Raw genomic sequence first — 19,298 nt, 5'->3', positions numbered from 1 at the left:
AAAACAAAAGTCTGAGAGTTCCAACCAGGACCATCCTCAGTGGCATCCAGGGCAAGTTGATTTTTATAGGGGCCCCCCATTGGTGACAACATCACGTAACTGCCATGACAGGAAGTGCTGAGAATATGGTTGTTCAGCTTTTTCTCATGGGTTCTTCCCACCAACCAGGCTAGTTGTATGTTAAAATTAAGTCAGCTAAAATAAAAGCAGTAGAAGTAATCTCTAGGCCCTATATACCCTCACACAGCTGCTTTACAACTTACTAGTGTTCTCGTGGCTTCTCTGCTTGTATCAGAGCTCTCCGCTGATGTCATGGGCCGTCTGCAGGAGTTCCCCAGAAACCTTGTCTCTGAAGTGTCCTGCCCCCCCCAAAGGTTGGCTTATTAACACACACACTGTAACACCCACACACTAACACGCACCCCGTCACTCTAACACCATACACTAACACATACACATTCACTCTAACGCCCATACACTAGCACACAAACTATAATGCCATATTTAACAACCCCACACTCACTTTAACATGATACACTAACCCACAAATGCTCACCCTCCCTTTTCTCTTGCGCCATGCACCATTAACTCTAAGCTCACACCTGACACTCTAACGCTATTTGCTGCCATGCACTCATGCTAATACCACACACTGACACCCCCACACATGCTGACACCAGTTACTCATGCTAACATCATAAACTACACTAACATATACACACACCTTACCACCATATGCTGACACACACTCACCACACACTAACACACACTCAACACCATACAGAAACAAGAAAACACATGCTAACTGTAAACGCTCACACATGCAGTAACACACATACGCACACTCTCTCCTCCAGCTCTCCATCTCTCTCACTCCATCAAAGCTCTCCCTCTTATGGCTCTCCATCACAGCTCTCTGGATCCTTACAGCTCTCACTCTTGATTCCCCCAACGCTTATAGCATTCCATATCTCCCTATTTATATTTCTCCTCCCCTCCCTCTTAACTTCCCACTTTGTCTTTATTATCGGCTCACGTCGGATTGTCTGTGCAAGATGGTGCCCTTTGTATGGTCTTCGTATGGTTTTAGAGTGAGAGTGTTACTGTATTGTGATACATAAATTACACATGTACTGGTGTAAGCATATGTGTGTGAACATATGGTGTTTACATGTGTGAGTGTATTCTGTTAATATGAGTGTGTGTGTCAGCACAAGATTTTTGAGTGCGTGTAGGATGTTATCATGAGTATGTGTGTAAATATTTTGTGTCAGCATGTGTGTGTGTGTTAGTGTATGGTGTTAGCATGAGTGTGTGTCAGCTTATGACGTTAGAGTGCCAGGGGTAAGCCTATGGTTGGTAGTGCGAGGGATAGGAGGGAGATAGTGTGTGTATGTATGAATGTATGTGTAAGTGTATGGTTACAACAAATTTCTATCTGAGTATGAGCATGTGTTTTAGTGATGGGGGAATTACTGCACCTTGGCGCCACTAACCCTAGCCTCAACCCTGTGGTATATATACTATATATATATATATATATATATACATATATATATATATATACACACACACACACACAGTATATATATACAAGGGTGGCCTTGTTTCTTAAAGTGTTCTTTAACCTTCACATTGATCTGGAAACTATCCACTTAATAGCAGTTTATATGGCCGTGAATTACTTTAACAATCCAGTACGTAGTCTGTACTATATCAAGGTCATTTGGTGTGTTCTTGGATATCTTATCATGTTCTATATACTCTTGTCTACTCTCCCTGTTCCATCAATCTTGTATAGACTGGCTATGTCCCTCAATCAAACTGTGTTTAGTCTTGTTCATTAAGGTACAACCCAAATCTACTTTGGAGAAGGGTGGAGGGGGTCTATAACCACTGGGCAAGAAACACAGTTGAAGAGGGAAACGACTGACTGTAATGTGTGAAAGAGCTAAATTGCATAAATAGACCATTAGATACTTGCAATAATTTAGCATTATATGTCACAGATGCAAACACCGTTGAAGAGGAAGTCCCATGGAATAAAATACGGTGCCGTGTGCTGTAATGTAGGTTAGCATTGACAAAAAACTAGCATTATCTCATTTTGTTCCAATAAACGTCCTTTTCCGCAGACCCAGAGGCTGCCATTGTTGTCAGTGATGTGATATCTTCGTTTCTTGCCTTGTGCCTCTCTTTTTTTCTGCTTATACACCTAGCCTCTATCCCCACATCAGAATAGTAAACAGAACCAAAAGGGGGTAGAAGATCTGCTCTATATCTCCCATGAGCCATTTTTAGGACACATATAGATTTGACATACTGCTCTCCAGCACATGCAAAGTGCAACTCAGTAGTATGTTGATGTACAAACCCAATTATATATGTTATAACCAACAGTGGAGCACATTACATTTGTTGGTCAGCATTATGTGGAATGTACATGTGGCCTATGAAAAACAATTGCCAGTGTGGTCCCTCTATCCTTCACCTCATCACATATGGAGCACTTGATGTAGATAATACTGCCGTTGGCTCCTTCTGGAGTATTCTTTGAGATAGGTCCCTTCAGACCTCTGATTCCTATTCTTGGATTCTGATTCCATCTAAAGAAGGGACCTCTGGAGTTCTGATGTGACTCTATATCATGTTTGTTGGCCCTAAAGTGGTATAACCTTTGTTTAAACACTCCATCTTGCACCAATGTGATTATATTCATATATATCCTTATCATCCTATGAAACCAAACAGAATTACCAAAAATTCATGGCTTGGCTGCCTTGTAGCAGGAAAAATTATAAGCAGTGTCATTTTAATGCAGTGACCACAAGAGGTCCTGGAATACCGTACTTAATAAAAGCCCTCGCAGCATAATAAATGTCAGCAACAGAAGGGAATTAAATAAAGATACAGTAATAGTAAAAATAAAAATGTACTAATATAGTGTTTTTACATCTCATGCCTCAGAGAATAGACAATCGGCTTGGAAATAACATGTAACCCTAGACTTCACATGTAATCCATTAGGAGATCATGTTTCACAGGCCTCTATTCACAAGATGAGGTCATGGAGCAGACGTTTATCTGCATTTCTTCCTGTCCCTGGTGATCCGTATATATATATTCTAGTGCTTATCAGTACATCTAGTTTTAGAAGATGTCTTAAAATATATCCTCATTGGGTTTACAGAGATCCCTCTGATCATGCTCTGAGTTGAGCATTGCTATAATGAAAGCATTAAGATTAGGCTTTTTACACCCTGTAACCCCATGTCTAGATGCACCTCCACCAACTACAAAGCCCACTCATAAGCATGTCTTTAACATTAATACATAATTTGAACACTATTTACATGTTTTTGTCCTGCGTTATTTTCTTGATGAAAAATGCCAGGACAAACGCCAGGACAACTGCCACTGCATTCTCCTGCGTTTTGGCGTTTTTTCTGGCGTTTTAGCCTTCCTGTGGAAATTGCTTTTTTGACCTTAGGCAGTTTTTCCAGCCTTTACAAGTTAGAATTTTCACCCAGGTAAAAGGGATTAGGATAAATGGCAAGTATCTGCCCTCTCCTGATGTCATTTACTTGGTAGACCCTTTTGTCTCTTTTCTGTGGTTTGTAAGGCATGCTTTATTCCGAATGTCTGCTCCTCTAGGAAGATTGGCCCCAAATGATGGTGCAAATTGTTTGCTGTTGCTTTTGGCACGCAGGATCCAGTTGATGCGTCGGGTATGTTTGTTTGTAATGGCATGTTTGTTCCAAATGGTGTAAAATTAAATATGAACTTTGTTTTGTGTGAAACTGTTTGTTTTCAGCCTATTTCTCGTAGGACACACAGATACTGGGTCCATCCTCTGCATTGTAACTGTGGAAAAAACGCCATAAAAAACACCAAGGCAAAAAACCCACATGGCTTTTTCATGGCGTTTTTTCTCTCCCATTGACTTCTATTGGAGAAAAACGCCAAGATTTCCTTGAAAAAACGCCAGTGTCAACATGCTGCGATTTTGAAAAACTGCCACAGAGCCCAAAAAAGCAGAAAAACGCCAAAGAAGACTGAAAAAACGCCAAACAGAAAAACGCCAAGTGGAAATGGCATTTTGCGATTTCCTATTGAAGAACAGCTAACATCTGGCTGCAGCCGTTTTTCACTAATAAAACGCTGTGTGGCTGAATTGGCGTTATTATGGGCGTTTTTGCAAAAAAAAAAAAAAAAAAAAAAAAAAAACAAGTGAAAACCTAGCCTTAGTGGCACAAATTATAACATAAGTACTACCCCACCCAAATTTTATTCATTTAGGGTAACCACATTAACCAAATTCAAGACATATAGCTTAGTAAATTTCCTTCTATGAGCTTATACATCACACATACTACAGGACTGACTTTACAGCAATATGTAAAATGTACAACAACTCTACGTTTATGTTTCTTTCTCCCCGTGCTGGTTCAAAATAGTTTAGAAATGGCCTTTCCGACGAGCGGTGCGGTCCAGGTCCAATGCCGTTAGCATTATATAAGGCTGATCTGGGCCATTTCGTCCTTTTTAAAAAAAAATAATAATTTTCTTAACCAATATGTTGGGTAATTAAAGCCTTAAGCCTTAATGAACTTTATTAAATTGAGAATTGTATCCAATTTAAAAACTTGGCTGTATGTTCATGAGCATTCGTATTATTCTCCTTCTCAAACCATGACCTCTATCTTTAATTCAAGTCATGGAAAATGACCTGAGATTTTAATTTGGATAATTGCTATTGATTTGTTCATCTACTATGTAGTAGATTTTAATGTGGTTATCAAATAGATTAGTTAAGTCACAATCTAATTTATCTTACGTGTAGCACTTGCTTTGTGGCATATTTATTTTATGTACTAAAATAGACTCTCCTTGCAAACTCATGCTACCAGAAGTGTATGCACCAATTAAATGGACAGTTTAAAGCCCCACGCAGCCTCACCAAATAAGAATGCATATCACTGTGTACGTTAATATGAGTTTTTTTAATGGTTCATTATATATACTGTATATATATATATATATATATATATATATATATATATATATATACCTATATACATGTACTGTACTGTAAAGGTTTATTATATATACTCTCTCTCTCCCTCTCTCTATATATATATTTTTATATATTAAGGAGAATCAGCTGCTCCAGAGCTGCAGCTTCCCACATCATCCATGGTCCTGACAGTACTTTCCACTGATTGGCTGCTTGATGCTACCTTTCCAGTTGCATAGAGGAAAAACAGGCATCAGAAATCACAAAAGTTGAGTAAAAATAAATTATACTTCTAATGGTTGAGAGTATTTAACACAAACTTTGATAACACTGAGGATCCTTCTTCCGGCACAGTTAATTATGTACCCTATTGCTCGATTATAAGACGACCCCCCAAAATTTGAATATTAATGTTGAAAAAAAAGAAAAAGCCTGAATATAAGACTACCCTATAGGCCACTCTGCGGGATGTGTCTTTGAGGTCCTCTGGCTTTCTATTTTAAGGGAATGTACTGTTTATAGGGGTTATTTAGGTGTTTTGGGGTAGTTTTACCCCCAAAAAGCATGCGGTGCACCATCCTTATTCAAATGTATAAAAGTGATACTGTGGGCCATCTAGAAAGGTAAGTGGGGGTGTTCTTAAAATCCTCAAGCCGTGTACTGTTAGGGAATACAACGTTTTATATGGTTAATGGGAAGTCTACTGTATCTCAAATGAGGCATGGGCCTGGTAAAGTGTTTTGTCAAAAGTCCAAGTTTGAAAACCAAAATGCGCATGTTCCAATTTTGTCTCCACAACATCAGAGAAACATGGGATATTGCTGTGCTCAAGGGGTTTTGCTGAATACAAATCAAGACCTTTTTTGTTATTTCACAAATCTACTCAGAATAAAAGTTGAAAGTGCAAAGTGTTTGTGAAAATGCTTTTTTTTGTTACATCAACTTTGAAAGGTGCTGGGGTGGAATCAGCTGCATGGGACAGGCCAATATGCCCCAATCAGATTCCCTGCACTGTCTAGTTTTGGAAAATATATACATTTTTACGGGGTTCAATTGAAATGTGGGACCTCTACTGTGTCTCAAATGAGACATGGACCTAGCAAAGTGATCTATCAAAATTGCAAGTTTGAAAAATATAATGTGCATGTTCTATTTTTGACCCGACAACAGCTGAACAACAAGCCTTACCAACGCATGTGCGGTACTTGGGGGCGGTGTTGATGAATACCCGGTGTATCAGTGGGCGGTCCCGCTGATGTCAGGGGCGTTCCCGCAAGGATCAGTGGACGTTCTCGCTAACATTGTGGTAAAAACCCCAATTTAAAGGGGTGAATGAGCAGGGAGTGTCAGGACTCTCTCTGCTCTCACTACCCGGAGGATTGGGCTGTTTCTCCGGAAGTTGTCCTGGAGAGTTCCCAGGTATGATAATGTATTTGTTAAAAATGGAAAAACCCTACATTGTACTGCAATCTTTGGCACACTTTGTAGCTAAGATGGTAAATAAAAAGTGTTCAAATTCCGCAAATATAATATTTTGGTATGTAAACTTTCAAAAAGTATAAGTTTTGGCTTTTATAGCTGCTATTGGGGCCCAACTTCAAACTTATGCCATTTTTTTTTAAAAAAAAAATCTAGTTTGGAAACAGTGATGCGCATCATTCATATTTAAATGCAATATGGTATAAATGGAAGTGTTTCCAAAACCAGGGCAAATAATAATTGTTTCATTTGCACTGGCTATGTATTTATGTTTTTATAGGTGAAGCTGTGAAAATGTGTTTTATTTTTAATTTTAAGTCATAGTATAAGTGTGTGTGTGTGTGTGTGTATATATATATATATATATATATATATATACACACACACACACACACTTAAAAAGAACATTGTAAAATAACCCTGGTGTTTAAGGGGTTAAACTATTTAATATAATACAACCAATGGATGTTTGAAATTGGAACAGTTATTTAAAAACTATTTAAGGGCTGATGGTAATGTTTAGACCTCAAGTGTGACAATGAAGGAATTATTTTAAATATTTTTAACATTCCAGTGTCTTACTTAAATGAGTTTTATGGACAATACGCATCTATAGACAGCCCCACAGTGCCAGGTTTTGGGTTTTCTAAGGGTGCTGCTAAAGGCCAATTCCCGCTAAATGATGGGCTAACGAATCGCGAGTGATCGCTGTTGCGTGTTACAGGACAAACCAAACGCTGCTCATAATCCCCAGAACGAATAGCAAGCGAGAGCAATTCCACAGTCCACACATACTTTGTTACTGAACATTGAACAATAAAGTTTAACCAAGTGGAGGAAAAAAAGTAATTCCTCTCCGCTTTGGTAACTTAGCAACGATTGGCGCGAAATGTGTGTTAGCGCCTCCCTCAGTACTACGGCGGAGATTGCGGAAGGCGCGCGTTGCTGTGTGCTGAGTTGGCGCTGAAGTATTTGGCGGCATCACGTGTCGGGCAGGTATGTAAACAGAACATCTCAGGTGGGTGAGGATAGAGTGTGACCCGGCCCAAGAACAGAGCGTTTATTTGTAGACTCGCATAGATTTAGCAATGTAGTCAGACGGGGGTATAAACGACCCTGCGCGATATATATAATTACAATGGCTATTAAACTGTTATCGCTTTTTATGCATATCTTTCAGTGTGTTTCTGTGTGTCGTATACCTTTCTGTGGGGACATGCTAATCAGCATAATAGGGTTTCTGTGTCTTAGGATATGGTGTGTTTGGTAAGGTATGGTTGTTAAGGTAGGCAAACCTTAAACCTGACATAAATTATTAAAATTAACAAAATGTCATCTTTTAGTGTGCTTTTAAATCTGCACAAAACCCCAATATTTCTACACGATATCTGCTTCCCTTTATCATTCCGATTCTAGCCTTTTAAAGATTATTGTGTTCTGGGATGACTGTGATGGAGAGAGCGAAACCCAAAAAAAGAAATTTGCCGCCTCTGGAGGCTAGCTGGACTCTGTCGTTTTAATGGTTTGGAGAGGTCAGCTGAAGGTGCCTGCTGATGCTGTTAGCCAGTTCCTGGGTATCTGACCACTTCTGTGACTTATCTGAAGTCCTAAAGTTTTTGTGACCCATCCACACTCACTGATGCAGCTGTGCTTCCACTGTAAACATAGCGTGTAAAGATGACACAGCCATGTTTATGGTAGTTTAGGCCTCTCGGTAGCAGCTGCTTGATGATTACAGGTTGCTATCGGTAAAACTCACAGCTTTATCTGTCATAGTCTTTTATGTAAACAAGTCAAGCAGCTCGATGGGCATTCTGCGTCCAGCTGTGTTTTGATCCTCCGATTAAGTATCTCACAGCTAAGACTGAGCCGCTTTAGTCATCCAAAACACATTGTTTTCACGTTTTCATTGATATTACTTATTTTGCCACAAAAAGGCCATAAAAGGCGCGGTTAGCAGTCCCTCGTTCCATGAGCAGGAGAGCCGTGGACACGATGGAGGAGATGTTAACTGAACACCCATCGTCTCACCCAACAAAAAATATATAATGTTTTCACTTGTCGTGTACTTTTTATTAGCGTTAAAGTTATCCTCTAGGCAGGGGGTGAACTGGTTATCAGTTGGTTGGCCTTCTAGCTGTAGGGCTATATGAGATAATTGTTATGAAACCAAATAAAAGCCCTCGGTCTGTTTATTCCAAAATCCTGTTTTTATTCAGTAATGTATTATTGTTGGTACATGTAGTTTTTACAGAGCATGCAGTTTCTATGATCATTTTAGAAGCTTTGTAATTAGCCGAATAATCTGGCGATCTATAAATGACTTCTAGGCCGGCAAGCGTATGGGTTTGAGTATGAAATAAATCACGGGATAGACGTTACATGCTCCTCTAATGCATGTCTTCATTACTAGTTGCAGGCAGGTGGTCTGTTACCTGTAGGTAACTTTATCCCGCTCTGACCCATTTTCCCTTCCATGTGAGCCTCCTTCCTGTGTTCGCAATCAATCCCGTGGAGCTGGAGAGGGAATGGGCATTACTGTATCAATATCAGGTTTATGTAATACATGTGCCTGCGCAGGTTCATGGCTTCATCAAAGTGGCACGGAAGGGTTTTTTTTTTCTTCTTCGCTAGAATGCTCTTATTTCTATCACTGAGGGTTCAGTTGTCATTAACATGGTTTTAATTGTGAACACTTGTAATTAGGGTATGTCAGAAAGCAATGCATTTTGTTTGAGCTCTGCTGAAATGATTACAATAAAACAAACTACATTTACTTCTCCAGGTTCTTCTGCGAAGATGATTGATCCCCTGGAAAATGACCTTTTCGACCTCCCAGATTATGAGCACACAGAGGATGAGGCATTCCCTCCTCTGCCGCCTCCCCACTCTCCTGATGCAGAAAACGGTGATACGGATCTGGCCAATGGAGGTAGTTAAATGTAAATTATATTTAAAAAAACATGTCTTAGGAAACACAGATGCGCTTGAGCAAAGCTTGTAGTGTCCATAGCAAAGGCTACTGAGATGTTTAAAGGTGTGCAGGACTGACTTTTATGAGCTTGGGAATACAATATTTTGTTACCTTAGCCCTGTGGCTCATACTGTTAATGCTGGTAATCATCCAGCCAGACATCTTAACCAATAAAAGTCTATAGAGGAAAAAATTAAGCAGGTCTTCATGGCCATAAAGAATCAGCTCAGTGAGGTGTTTGAGTAGGGAAGGTCACCCAGTACATTACAGCTGACAACAATGGCGGCCTCCAGGTCTGCTGATGAAGGAAGTTTCTAGTAATACAATTAAATAAAAATGGTAATAGAGGTGTCGCCCTATCCTTAAAGTTGCTCAGCTAGTTAAATTTACATTTTTATTTATAGAGTGCCAGCAAATTCAGTAGCGCTAGCACAAAGGAATAGGTGCAGGCACTCCCCAAAAAAACGCATGTAAGAATTTGTATTTTTGTTATTGTCCAAAAGGGTGATGAGTGTTGTAGCCCTCAAAAGGGACTGTGAGAATGGTATCATGCTTGTCTATTATCTACATATATTTTGTTTCTTTCACATATTTTTGGCACTTAACCCCTTATTATGTGTGTATCCCCTTGCATATTTATGTAGTATTACCTATATGTATGCACAGCCACATATTTTGGATACGTTTATCTGAGGGAAGAAGGTGAATAGAGAAATGCCATTGTGATGAAGAGATGAAAGTGTAAATTTAAAGTTTTTTATTCTGCTGTTTGTTCATTATATTATTTTAAATAAAAGAAAAATGCATTATGCCCCTGACGCTTATAAATATTATATTTAATCCGCATAACTAATAAAGGCGCATTTGTCAAACAGCGTGTTGATTAAGGCTCACAGTAGATAGGATTTATCACTCTGCTTTATTCTGTTAGATGACTGGACACAGAATGTTGGTCAGACACAGAAAGAGGAAGCTCTGAAACCAGCAAGGAAGGCAGTTAAAAGACCCCAACCTAAACTTGATGCCCAGAGGTAGGTACCCCCCTACACCTTCATATATGGAAAGAGATGTAGAGATTGTGTACAGGCTTGACATAAACTGATATTTCAAAGCAGATGGTGTTTATTTGATTGCAGCCTCTGTTTCCATTATTAGCTTACAATGCACAAGATGCAACCAGAAGAGTCAAAGTACCTCAGTCTTAATCAAGTCCCCTGTAAAGGGCAAACTGGCTTGTGGGGAAGCCTGCTCTGCACACAGAATCATTCTTGAATTGTTTGTATACAAAGAACAGGGCACCTAGCAGTTGTCACTAATAATTATGGACATATAGTGATCTGTGGATCCCTGCCAGACTCATTGGTTTGTGTTTTTTTTTTTTAATTTATTTATTTATTTTTAGTAGAATACTTGCAGTATCTTTTATTTTATTTTTTGCAATCCCTCTCTTTCACAATACACATCACAACCATGTTATACTTTTTCACCTAGTTAGTTTTAGGGTCCAAACTTGGGTGTTCTAAATCTAACTCCATTTATCTTCCTTATCCTTTTGCAGGCTGACCTCACAGCGTGGCCTTCCTGCTTTGCGACACTTGTTTGATGGGACCAAATTTAAAGGCAAAGGTCATGAGGTGAGTACAAGTGTGTATTGTAGTGATTGATGAGGTAAAAGTAAAGATGCACTGGTCCATGTTAAACAACTCGGTGAACTTTGCTGTCTGCATGTGTAACATCACACAATGTACAACATGTTCATTTTTTCACCCCCCCTTCTATGTCTTGGAAGGCAGAGGATCTCAAGATTCTGCTGAGACAGATGGAGAATTGGGCACACAGGCTGTTCCCTAAGCTTCAGTTTGAAGACTTTCTCAGCCGGCTGGAAAGTTTGGGGAACAAGAAGGAAGTGCAGGTGAGGTCACTGGTTTCAGTCCTTAACATACTGCAGGGTACCTATCCCCTCTTTACAACTACAGCTCTCGCTATCTCAAACTCTTATTCTGGGGAACATTTATTAGTAGATTAGAAGTATGTTTTACAATTTTTCTTTTAAACAAAAATAACCACATTTCTAGTTTTTGTCTGTTTTCAGTCAGATTCATAAAGTAGTGCTTTATGGCTCTTTACATTTACGGCACTTTAAAGGTATATTTTAATTATTTTGGGTGCTTGCTCTTAAGGCATTTTTGTTTTAGGCTTTTTTATGTGCTGGCAAGTGGGGGGGGGGTCTTGTTTCGCATTATGGCGGTTTTCGCTTTAAGCCGGTGGTCTGGTCCCCATCCTGCCGTATTCCCAGGGTATGTCTGTATTAGCCATTTGTATTTTCTTCCCAAAAAGAAAACACCCCGACTCATTACCATACCGCCTGTACTAAACCGTGCAATGGCTTGTTGATCACCCATTCTGACTAATCAAAATCTATGTAAGAGCAGACTTTGCAGCATTGCCATAAAGAATCATCTCGGTGCGATGATTTGGCCAGGTAAAGAAACGCGAAATATCATGAGTGACAACAATGGCAGCCTACAGGTCTGCAGATAAAATCAGTTTAAAAGTATTTTTAATAAAGCACCTTTTTCTGTTCACTTAACTTTTTTCTCTAGACGTGTTTAAAGAGAATTCGGATGGACATGCCTATTTTACATGACGATTTCACGAGTGAAGAAGGTATTCTACTCTGGGAGGGTTGCTTCCCAAATGCTTCAAGGCATAAGTATAAACCAGCGAGTGGTGACAATGAATGCTGTATGTTGTTGGCCAAGTAATGCAGTAGATTTATATTGCCTGTATGTTAACCATTGCCCAAAATCTCCTTGTGCCCATGTTCTACCTGCGCAACTTGCCCGACACGTTATGTCTTGTGTTTGGTTCATCTTATGTGGCATACCGTGTGGGTTGCATTAACCAGTAATTTAATGTGACTATAAGGCTGCCACAAACATAGAAGTGGTTCCTGCCGACAGGACCTGTCCAGATATTGGGCTTCCTGTGCGATGGTTCCAGACAGATGTTTTCTAAACGTTCAAGCTTTGTGTAGCTGTGCAGTGAAGCTGTGTTCTTATAGATCTTCTTGTCAAACTAGTTGTAGTACAGATGGAGGAAGATATTCTGGATTTATCATCTGAAGACATTACTGCACCCCGGGTTTCCTCTCCCCCATCTGCATCGCAGACCAGCGTGGTTGACTTAAACGAGGAGACCCGACAAAGAATTGAGAGAAACAGACTCTTGGCTTTGGAGAGGAGGAAGGCTAAGATGCAGACTCAAACGGACAGTCAAGGTACTCTTTTGAATTTCCTTTATATGGGTTTAAAGGATCCAGATTACATTGGTCTCATACCAAATGGAATGGTAGAAGAACTTTTCCTCAAGTCTTTGGGCTTCACTCACTAAGGCTGGTAGCAGCATTGTGCTTTCAGCTCCCCCACTTCTCTATGAAGGACCGACGTTAACAAGCTTCTCCATTAAAGGTGTCACTGGGCCGAGTATACAAGGCCAGCCAAGCTCTTCCAGCTGCAGAAGCGCACTTGGGTTGAACCTCCATAAATGCATAGTGAAGTGGAGGGGTTGAAATCCTGTTGGGGAATGTTCCATTTGTAAAGGATGAGGCTTCAGAATTGCTCATTATGCATTTGCGGGGGTCCTAGTGCAGGGAACGTTTCTCAAATAACTGACAATCTATGACCCAGAGGGTCTGAGATGCTGTGGCTTCTCCATAAGGTAAAGTACATTTTTCCAGGAATGATTTTTTTTATTTAGGCGGCTCCTCAGACACTGAAGTGTCCCTTTAATGTATACCTTTAGTAGTGAGCTTTATGTAGCTGTCTAACAGACATATTTTTATGCTGTGCTGAGGGTGGGGATTAACAAGCGAGTTTAATTGCAGTGTCTGCCCTATTATGACTCGTCCAATTTTTGCAGTCTCCCTTTCAGATGCTGCTTCTCTCCCCATCCCATCTCAGGCAGCACCTGCTGATGAAATTCCAGAGGACTTTGATGCAGATTTGCTGGAAACAGTTGATAAAGTAGTAGAAACCACATCACCTCTTATAAAGGAAGAGTGTACAGCCGGCCCTGCAGAGACAGCTTTGGTCACTGAGCCACAGCGTGATCCAGCCAGCGATGCACTAACTCAAGTGAAAGATGCAGACGATTAATTGTTAATGTAAATAATTGCGTGTGTGCGTGTACATTTTTGTGTTAAACCAATAAACTATATTTTATTTCACAAAAGTAAAACTCATTCTAATATCTGGAGAGGAATAAAGTGCTCAGGGCTGGGGGATGACACTTCGTTATTTGGTTGTAGTTCAGTTCCGTAATGTATTGGTTTGTTAACCTGGATTGTGTAAAGGCACGACTACTTTCATTGTAACATACCTGTGCATCTGTAATGCCTGAAAGCCTCACTACTGATGACTTGGTGCTTCTCTTTACAACCGCTTCGATAAAAGTCCATTCTTCAGTTACCAGCAGAAAGGCTTATGTATAACTCATAAGACAAGTTACATTTTCTGTACATTCCAAGAACATTTGACATTTAATACATTTTAAAATTGTGTTTTACAGAAAATGTAATTATGGGTTAGCTGCCATTTTTATGCCCAACATCAAACATTTGTTGTATTTCTAGTAAAAGGCTTGGTGTCGTAGGGTGTGATTTGGTTTCATATGGAAACGTTTTTGGAAAGAGCAGATCCATATTCACTCAGTCCCTGGAGGAAATGAACGTTTCAACTCTTCACTATGTATTACTTGTCCTACAGGAAGGGTCTAGTCCTTGTATAGTGCCCTGTATAACGTATAGTTAATATAGACTTGTTTCAAGAATCTAGCCTGGTTTAAGAATGAATTATTCAGGATCAATTATTTGTAATATATGATAGTTTATACGTTTATAACAGCAAACATCTAGGACGACCCAAAGAGTGACAGTAAGGATCGTACAAAAGGTCTATTCAAACTACAGAGGCAGAACGTAATCTTTGCAGTACATGCACCTCTGTGAGCTGTCAACATCCCGCAGTCGTCGTGTCAACGCTGTTAATACTTGTATAAGTGATAACCTGTGTTTTAGGAATTCATTAACATAATCCAATAAATACCGGGCATAAATGAGAACCGCGTTAAAGCTCCTCCAACCTTCCAGCTTCACAGGCAGAAAAGTGTTTTCTCTGTCAAGCTCTTGGTTGCTATCAAAACGTAGCGTAAGGACGTGCTAAGTAAAACTAAATTCTATTAATGCACAAGACATAAGTGTAACTCTTCAGACACTGAAATCTCCCCTGAAAATGATGCATTTCTGTTAACGAAGAAGGTCTTTGGTCGAGGCATCCAAGGTGAAAAGTTTTGGTACAAAGATCCCATCCTCTGCTCTGCCTATAAACCTGGCCCAGGTGGGTAAAAACAGCTGCCCTGGTTCCTATATGATAACGAAGCTTTCCTGTAAATATGGAATTTAAATGAACACCATTTAGTATTAAATATACATGTTGCTGTAGACACTTTTGCCAACGTAGACAAGTCTTGTTAATGATTTCTTTCTCATCCTTAAGTAACGAGATAACATATGTTTACCTGTCTGGATGCTAGGAAGGTATTTACTCTGTGTAAATAAGAACTTTTTATCTTAGTCTGTGTTTGATGTGGATTAGTTGTACCCACTATATGCTGAGTGTTACATTTTTCTTTGTGAATGGTTTTGTAGCAGTCTCCCTGAAATAGTATTTAAACCCGCTCGCAACAATGGATAAATTGAGAAGTGACTGAGAACGAACACCTTGTGTGTGTCTGAATTATTTACTTCTCCCAGATATCTGCGCTTGCCACTCTGAAGGTTCTGCAGATTTACGCAAGAGCTCCCGGGAGGCTTTCGGCTCAAGAGAGGTGTCCCCCATAAGGGGGGGGGGGGCGAAACATTTTAATTTCCCATGAGCTAAAATAAACAGGATGACTTCACCTACAGAGAAAAAGACACAGGGTAAAGAGGAGGGTATACTACCAGGAATGACACAGAATTGATTTTAAATGGAACCCATGCTGCAGACATTGCCTCTAATAGAGATAAGGCAGCTGTGCTACTACCGGGTCCATTGCAAATACACAGATAGATCCATTAGAATCCCCCATGGATTTGGACTGTTTCCAACATGATCATGTGTGTGCACATTTATTTCAATAGGAGCATTCTTTGAGGCAGCGATCGGGGGCTTCTAAAGCAGCATCAAATTCTGAGTGGAAAGGGGATGGTGTGCTGCAGCTCTGGAGATTTCACTAAAAGGCGGTAGCTTCATTCCCTTCCTTTATGCTAAGAAAGAATGCATAATGTATTCCTTGCTGGTGCAAGATCCCTTTAACATAAGGGCTAGTTTAATAAAGAAAAATATACTTTAAGACAAAGCAATCGACAATAATATATTTACCTGTTCACAGCTAAAGAATAATTTATATCATATAAAAATCTGAACACTTTAAAAAATGCTTCTAAAAGTAGCAGTGTCTAAAACTCTGGAAACACGAAGCCCCTACTTTACATTGCTGGGAGGTAGCTTCAAGAGTCCAAATTAAAATGCCTCCACCTACGAAGCAGTATGTGTAACTGATGTACCCAAACACCAAGCTCCGTATCTTTCTGCTCCTACTCCTTTAAGCCCCTGACACATCAAGCAGCGCCAAGTCTCTCAGCTCTTCCAACAAAGTATATAGGCTGATCCCCCGCGTTTGACGGTATTCCTGGTGCCGATCCTCTGCCTTCTGTGCTGCCGCAGCCTCCAGCTCGGCCAGCTGAGCCTCCATCGCGGTTTGCGTAACCTCCCTTACCAAGTCTGTTTTCACGAAGTGTGAGTTGGAGACATGGGGCTGGTCCTCCGGGGATTTATGCGGCTTGTTGCTGGTTATCTCCAGCCGGATGGTGTCTGAGTGGAAACGGGAGGTCTGAATATGGATCCGCACCTGGTGAAAGAGAGGGTGCAACAAGGCTGCTGTAACACTGTTAATGGTCTGGGTGACATTTTCACCCTTGGTAAAATGCAACAACTTTCCCCCCCTATGACCTTTTCATTTAACTACCAGTAGCACTTCATTTAAATTCAAGTAAAACAACCACCTCTGCGCAGTACAAAAAAAGAAAAAAAACTGATGATGCGATTAACACATTTGAAAACATAGCCTCTAATGTGAAATCGTTGATGTGCATCACAGTAATACATTATCGGGTTATCTGGTACCTAGAGAGCCCAGAAAACGAGTGTTAGAACTGCAGAACTGGTTGTTCTAGTTCCGCTTCATCGAGACCCATGCATCCCGCATGTAAGTGTTATTAAGTCTCACGCTATATTAATTATTATTAACCTACTGGTAAACAAAAATGCTGTCATTTATATTGAAGATCAATACATATGTCTGTTGGTTACAGAGTTAAAGAACACTTTGTTCATTCACTGAGCCAAGAAACAAATTAAACCCTTCCAGAAGATGTAAGACATTTTTTTCTATTATTGGCAATACACCGGTAAAAAAATAAAAAATAAAAAAAAAAGCGGAAAGAACCTTTAGTTCCCAACTCCAGTAGCCATTCAATAGCTTGCAGTTCTAGGTTATCCTCTCAAGTTTAATTCCTGCCTGAAAGATTATCCACACACACACACACACACACACACACGGGCAAAAAAGTATTTAGTCAGCCACCAATTGTGCAAGTTCTCCCACTTACAAAGATGAGAGAGGCCTGTAATTTTCACCATAGGTACACTTCAACTATGAGAGACAGAATGGGGGAAAGAATACAGGAAATCACATTGTAGGATTTCTAATGAATTCATTGGTAAATTCCTCGGTAAAATAAGTATTTGGTCACCTACAAACAAGCAAGATATCTGGCTCTCACAGACCTGTAACATCTTCTTTAAGAGTCTCCTCTGTCCTCCACTCGTTACCTGTATTAATGGCACCTGTTTGAACTTGTTATCAGTATAAAAGACACCTGTCCACAACCTCAAACAGTCACACTCCAAACCCCACTATGGCCAAGACCAAAGAGCTGTCGAAGGACACCAGAAACCAAATTGTAGACCTGCACCAGGCTGGGAAGACTGAATCTGCAATAGGCAAGCAGCTTGGTGTGAAGAAATCAACCGTGGGAGCAATTATTCGAAAATGGAAGACATACAGGACCACTGATAATCTCCCTCGATCTGGGGGTCCACGCAAGATCTCACCTCGTGGTGTCAAAATGATCACAAGAACACTGAGCAAAAATCCCAGAACCACACGGGGGTACCTAGTGAATGACCTGCAGAGAGCTGGGACCAAAGTAACAAAGGCTACCATCAGTAACACACTACGCTGCCAGGGACTCAAATCATGCAGTGCCAGACGTGTCCCCCTGCTTAAGCCAGTACATGTCCGGGCCCATCTGAAGCTTGCTAGAGAGCATTTGGATGATCCAGAAGAGGATTGGGCGAATGTCATATGGTCAGATGAAACCAAGGTAGAACTTTTGGGTAGAAACTCAACTCGTGGTGTTTGGAGAAGAAAGAATGCAGAGTTGCATCCAAAGAACACCATACCTACCGTGAAGCATGGGGGTGGAAACATCATGCTTTGGGGCTGTTTTTCTGCAAAGGGACCAGGACGACTGATCCGTGTAAAGGAAAGAATGAATGGGGCCATGTATCGTGAGATTTTGAGTGAAAATCTCCTTCCATCAGCAAGAAGATGAAATGTGGCTGGGTCTTTCAGCATGACAATGATCCCAAACACACCACCCGGGCAACGAAGGAGTGGCTTCGTAAGAAGCATTTCAAGGTCCCGGAGTGGCCTAGCCAGTCTCCAGATCTCAACCCCATAGAAAACCTTTGGAGGGAGTTAAAAGTCCGTGTTGCCCAACGACAGCCCCAAAACATCACTGCTCTAGAGGAGATCTGCAAGGAGGAATGGTCCAAAATACCAGCAACAGTGTGTGAAAACCTTGTGAAGACTTACAGAAAACGTTTGACCTCTGTCATTGCCAACAAAGGTTATATAACAAATTATTGATATGAACTTTTGTTATTGACCAAATACTTATTTTCCACCATAATTTGCAAATAAATTCTTTAAAAATCAGACAATGTGATTAACGGACTTTGTTGTCTCATTCTGTCTCTCATAGTTGAAGTGTACCTATGCTGAAAATTACAGGCCCCTCTCATCTTTGTAAGTGGGAGAACTTGCACAATTGGCAGCTGACTAAATACTTTTTTGCGTGTGTGTGTGTGTGTGTGTGTGTATATATATCATATTATGTATGCGTTGTCTTGAGCAGATAATGTCAAATATAATTAGCCTGCAAGATAAAAAAGGCAAGGAAAAGGCACATAATATCAACATGAAAGATTACTTTTCCACTACACTGCTCCGATTTAAAAGGTAAATGCAGATAAGATTTGCTTATCGCATCCCTTTGAAGCAAATGTTAAATCCTGCTGCATCCTCACGGAGAGCGATTAAATGATTCTCAAGTATCTCCTGACTAATGCTGAGAGCCAGATACTTGGATTACAAATGGCTGCAAAACTCTGAGAAGAGCGGAAACATTTAAAGAGCAAAGGAACCGGTAAAATGAAAAAGATCCGTTGTACATGTTGCAGTGACGTATGTGTGCAGCCAGCTCCAGATACATTTAAAGCAGGACCGTCACCAGCACAGCATTCAGGATACCTAAATTAATTTGTTAAATCTATAGCCAGTAGCGTAACCCAAGGCAGTGCACTCATCAGGGGGTTGCACATTAGCCCGACGGCCACCTAATGTGCGCCCGCAGCTTACCGCTGAGGAGAAACTATTTTC

General features: G+C 40.4%; 2 protein-coding genes and 1 non-coding gene across 4 annotated transcripts in view; 2 read left to right on the top strand and 1 right to left on the bottom strand.

The window, feature by feature from the left end:
* Window positions 1-7,380: 7,380 nt before the first annotated feature.
* On the top strand, window positions 7,381-13,732 carry TIPIN (TIMELESS interacting protein). Its single transcript, XM_053462969.1, has 8 exons — window positions 7,381-7,492; window positions 9,282-9,428; window positions 10,402-10,501; window positions 11,029-11,104; window positions 11,260-11,382; window positions 12,074-12,137; window positions 12,553-12,750; window positions 13,392-13,732. The coding sequence occupies exons 2-8, from the start codon at window positions 9,296-9,298 to the stop codon at window positions 13,625-13,627; spliced, it is 930 nt and encodes a 309-aa protein (XP_053318944.1). The 5' UTR covers window positions 7,381-7,492; window positions 9,282-9,295; the 3' UTR covers window positions 13,628-13,732.
* Window positions 12,349-12,478, top strand: LOC128492973 (small Cajal body-specific RNA 14). Its single transcript, XR_008354180.1, has one exon. It is a non-coding gene; the product is annotated as a small Cajal body-specific RNA 14 (non-coding RNA).
* Window positions 13,733-15,821: 2,089 nt separating the features above from the next.
* DIS3L (DIS3 like exosome 3'-5' exoribonuclease) overlaps window positions 15,822-19,298 on the bottom strand; it is a 114,224-nt gene continuing 110,747 nt past the window's right edge. For both annotated transcript variants that reach the window (XM_053462330.1, XM_053462329.1), the window contains one exon: window positions 15,822-16,421. In XM_053462330.1, the coding sequence (XP_053318305.1) occupies window positions 16,116-16,421 (306 nt within the window). In that variant the 3' untranslated portion in view covers window positions 15,822-16,115. The remainder of the gene's footprint in view (window positions 16,422-19,298) is intronic.

The sequence above is a fragment of the Spea bombifrons genome, chromosome 4, assembly GCF_027358695.1.
Source record: "Spea bombifrons isolate aSpeBom1 chromosome 4, aSpeBom1.2.pri, whole genome shotgun sequence".
Classification (NCBI taxonomy): domain Eukaryota; kingdom Metazoa; phylum Chordata; class Amphibia; order Anura; family Pelobatidae; genus Spea; species Spea bombifrons.
Note: the sequence above shows the minus strand (reverse complement) of the source record. Positions and strands in the feature narration are given on the sequence as shown.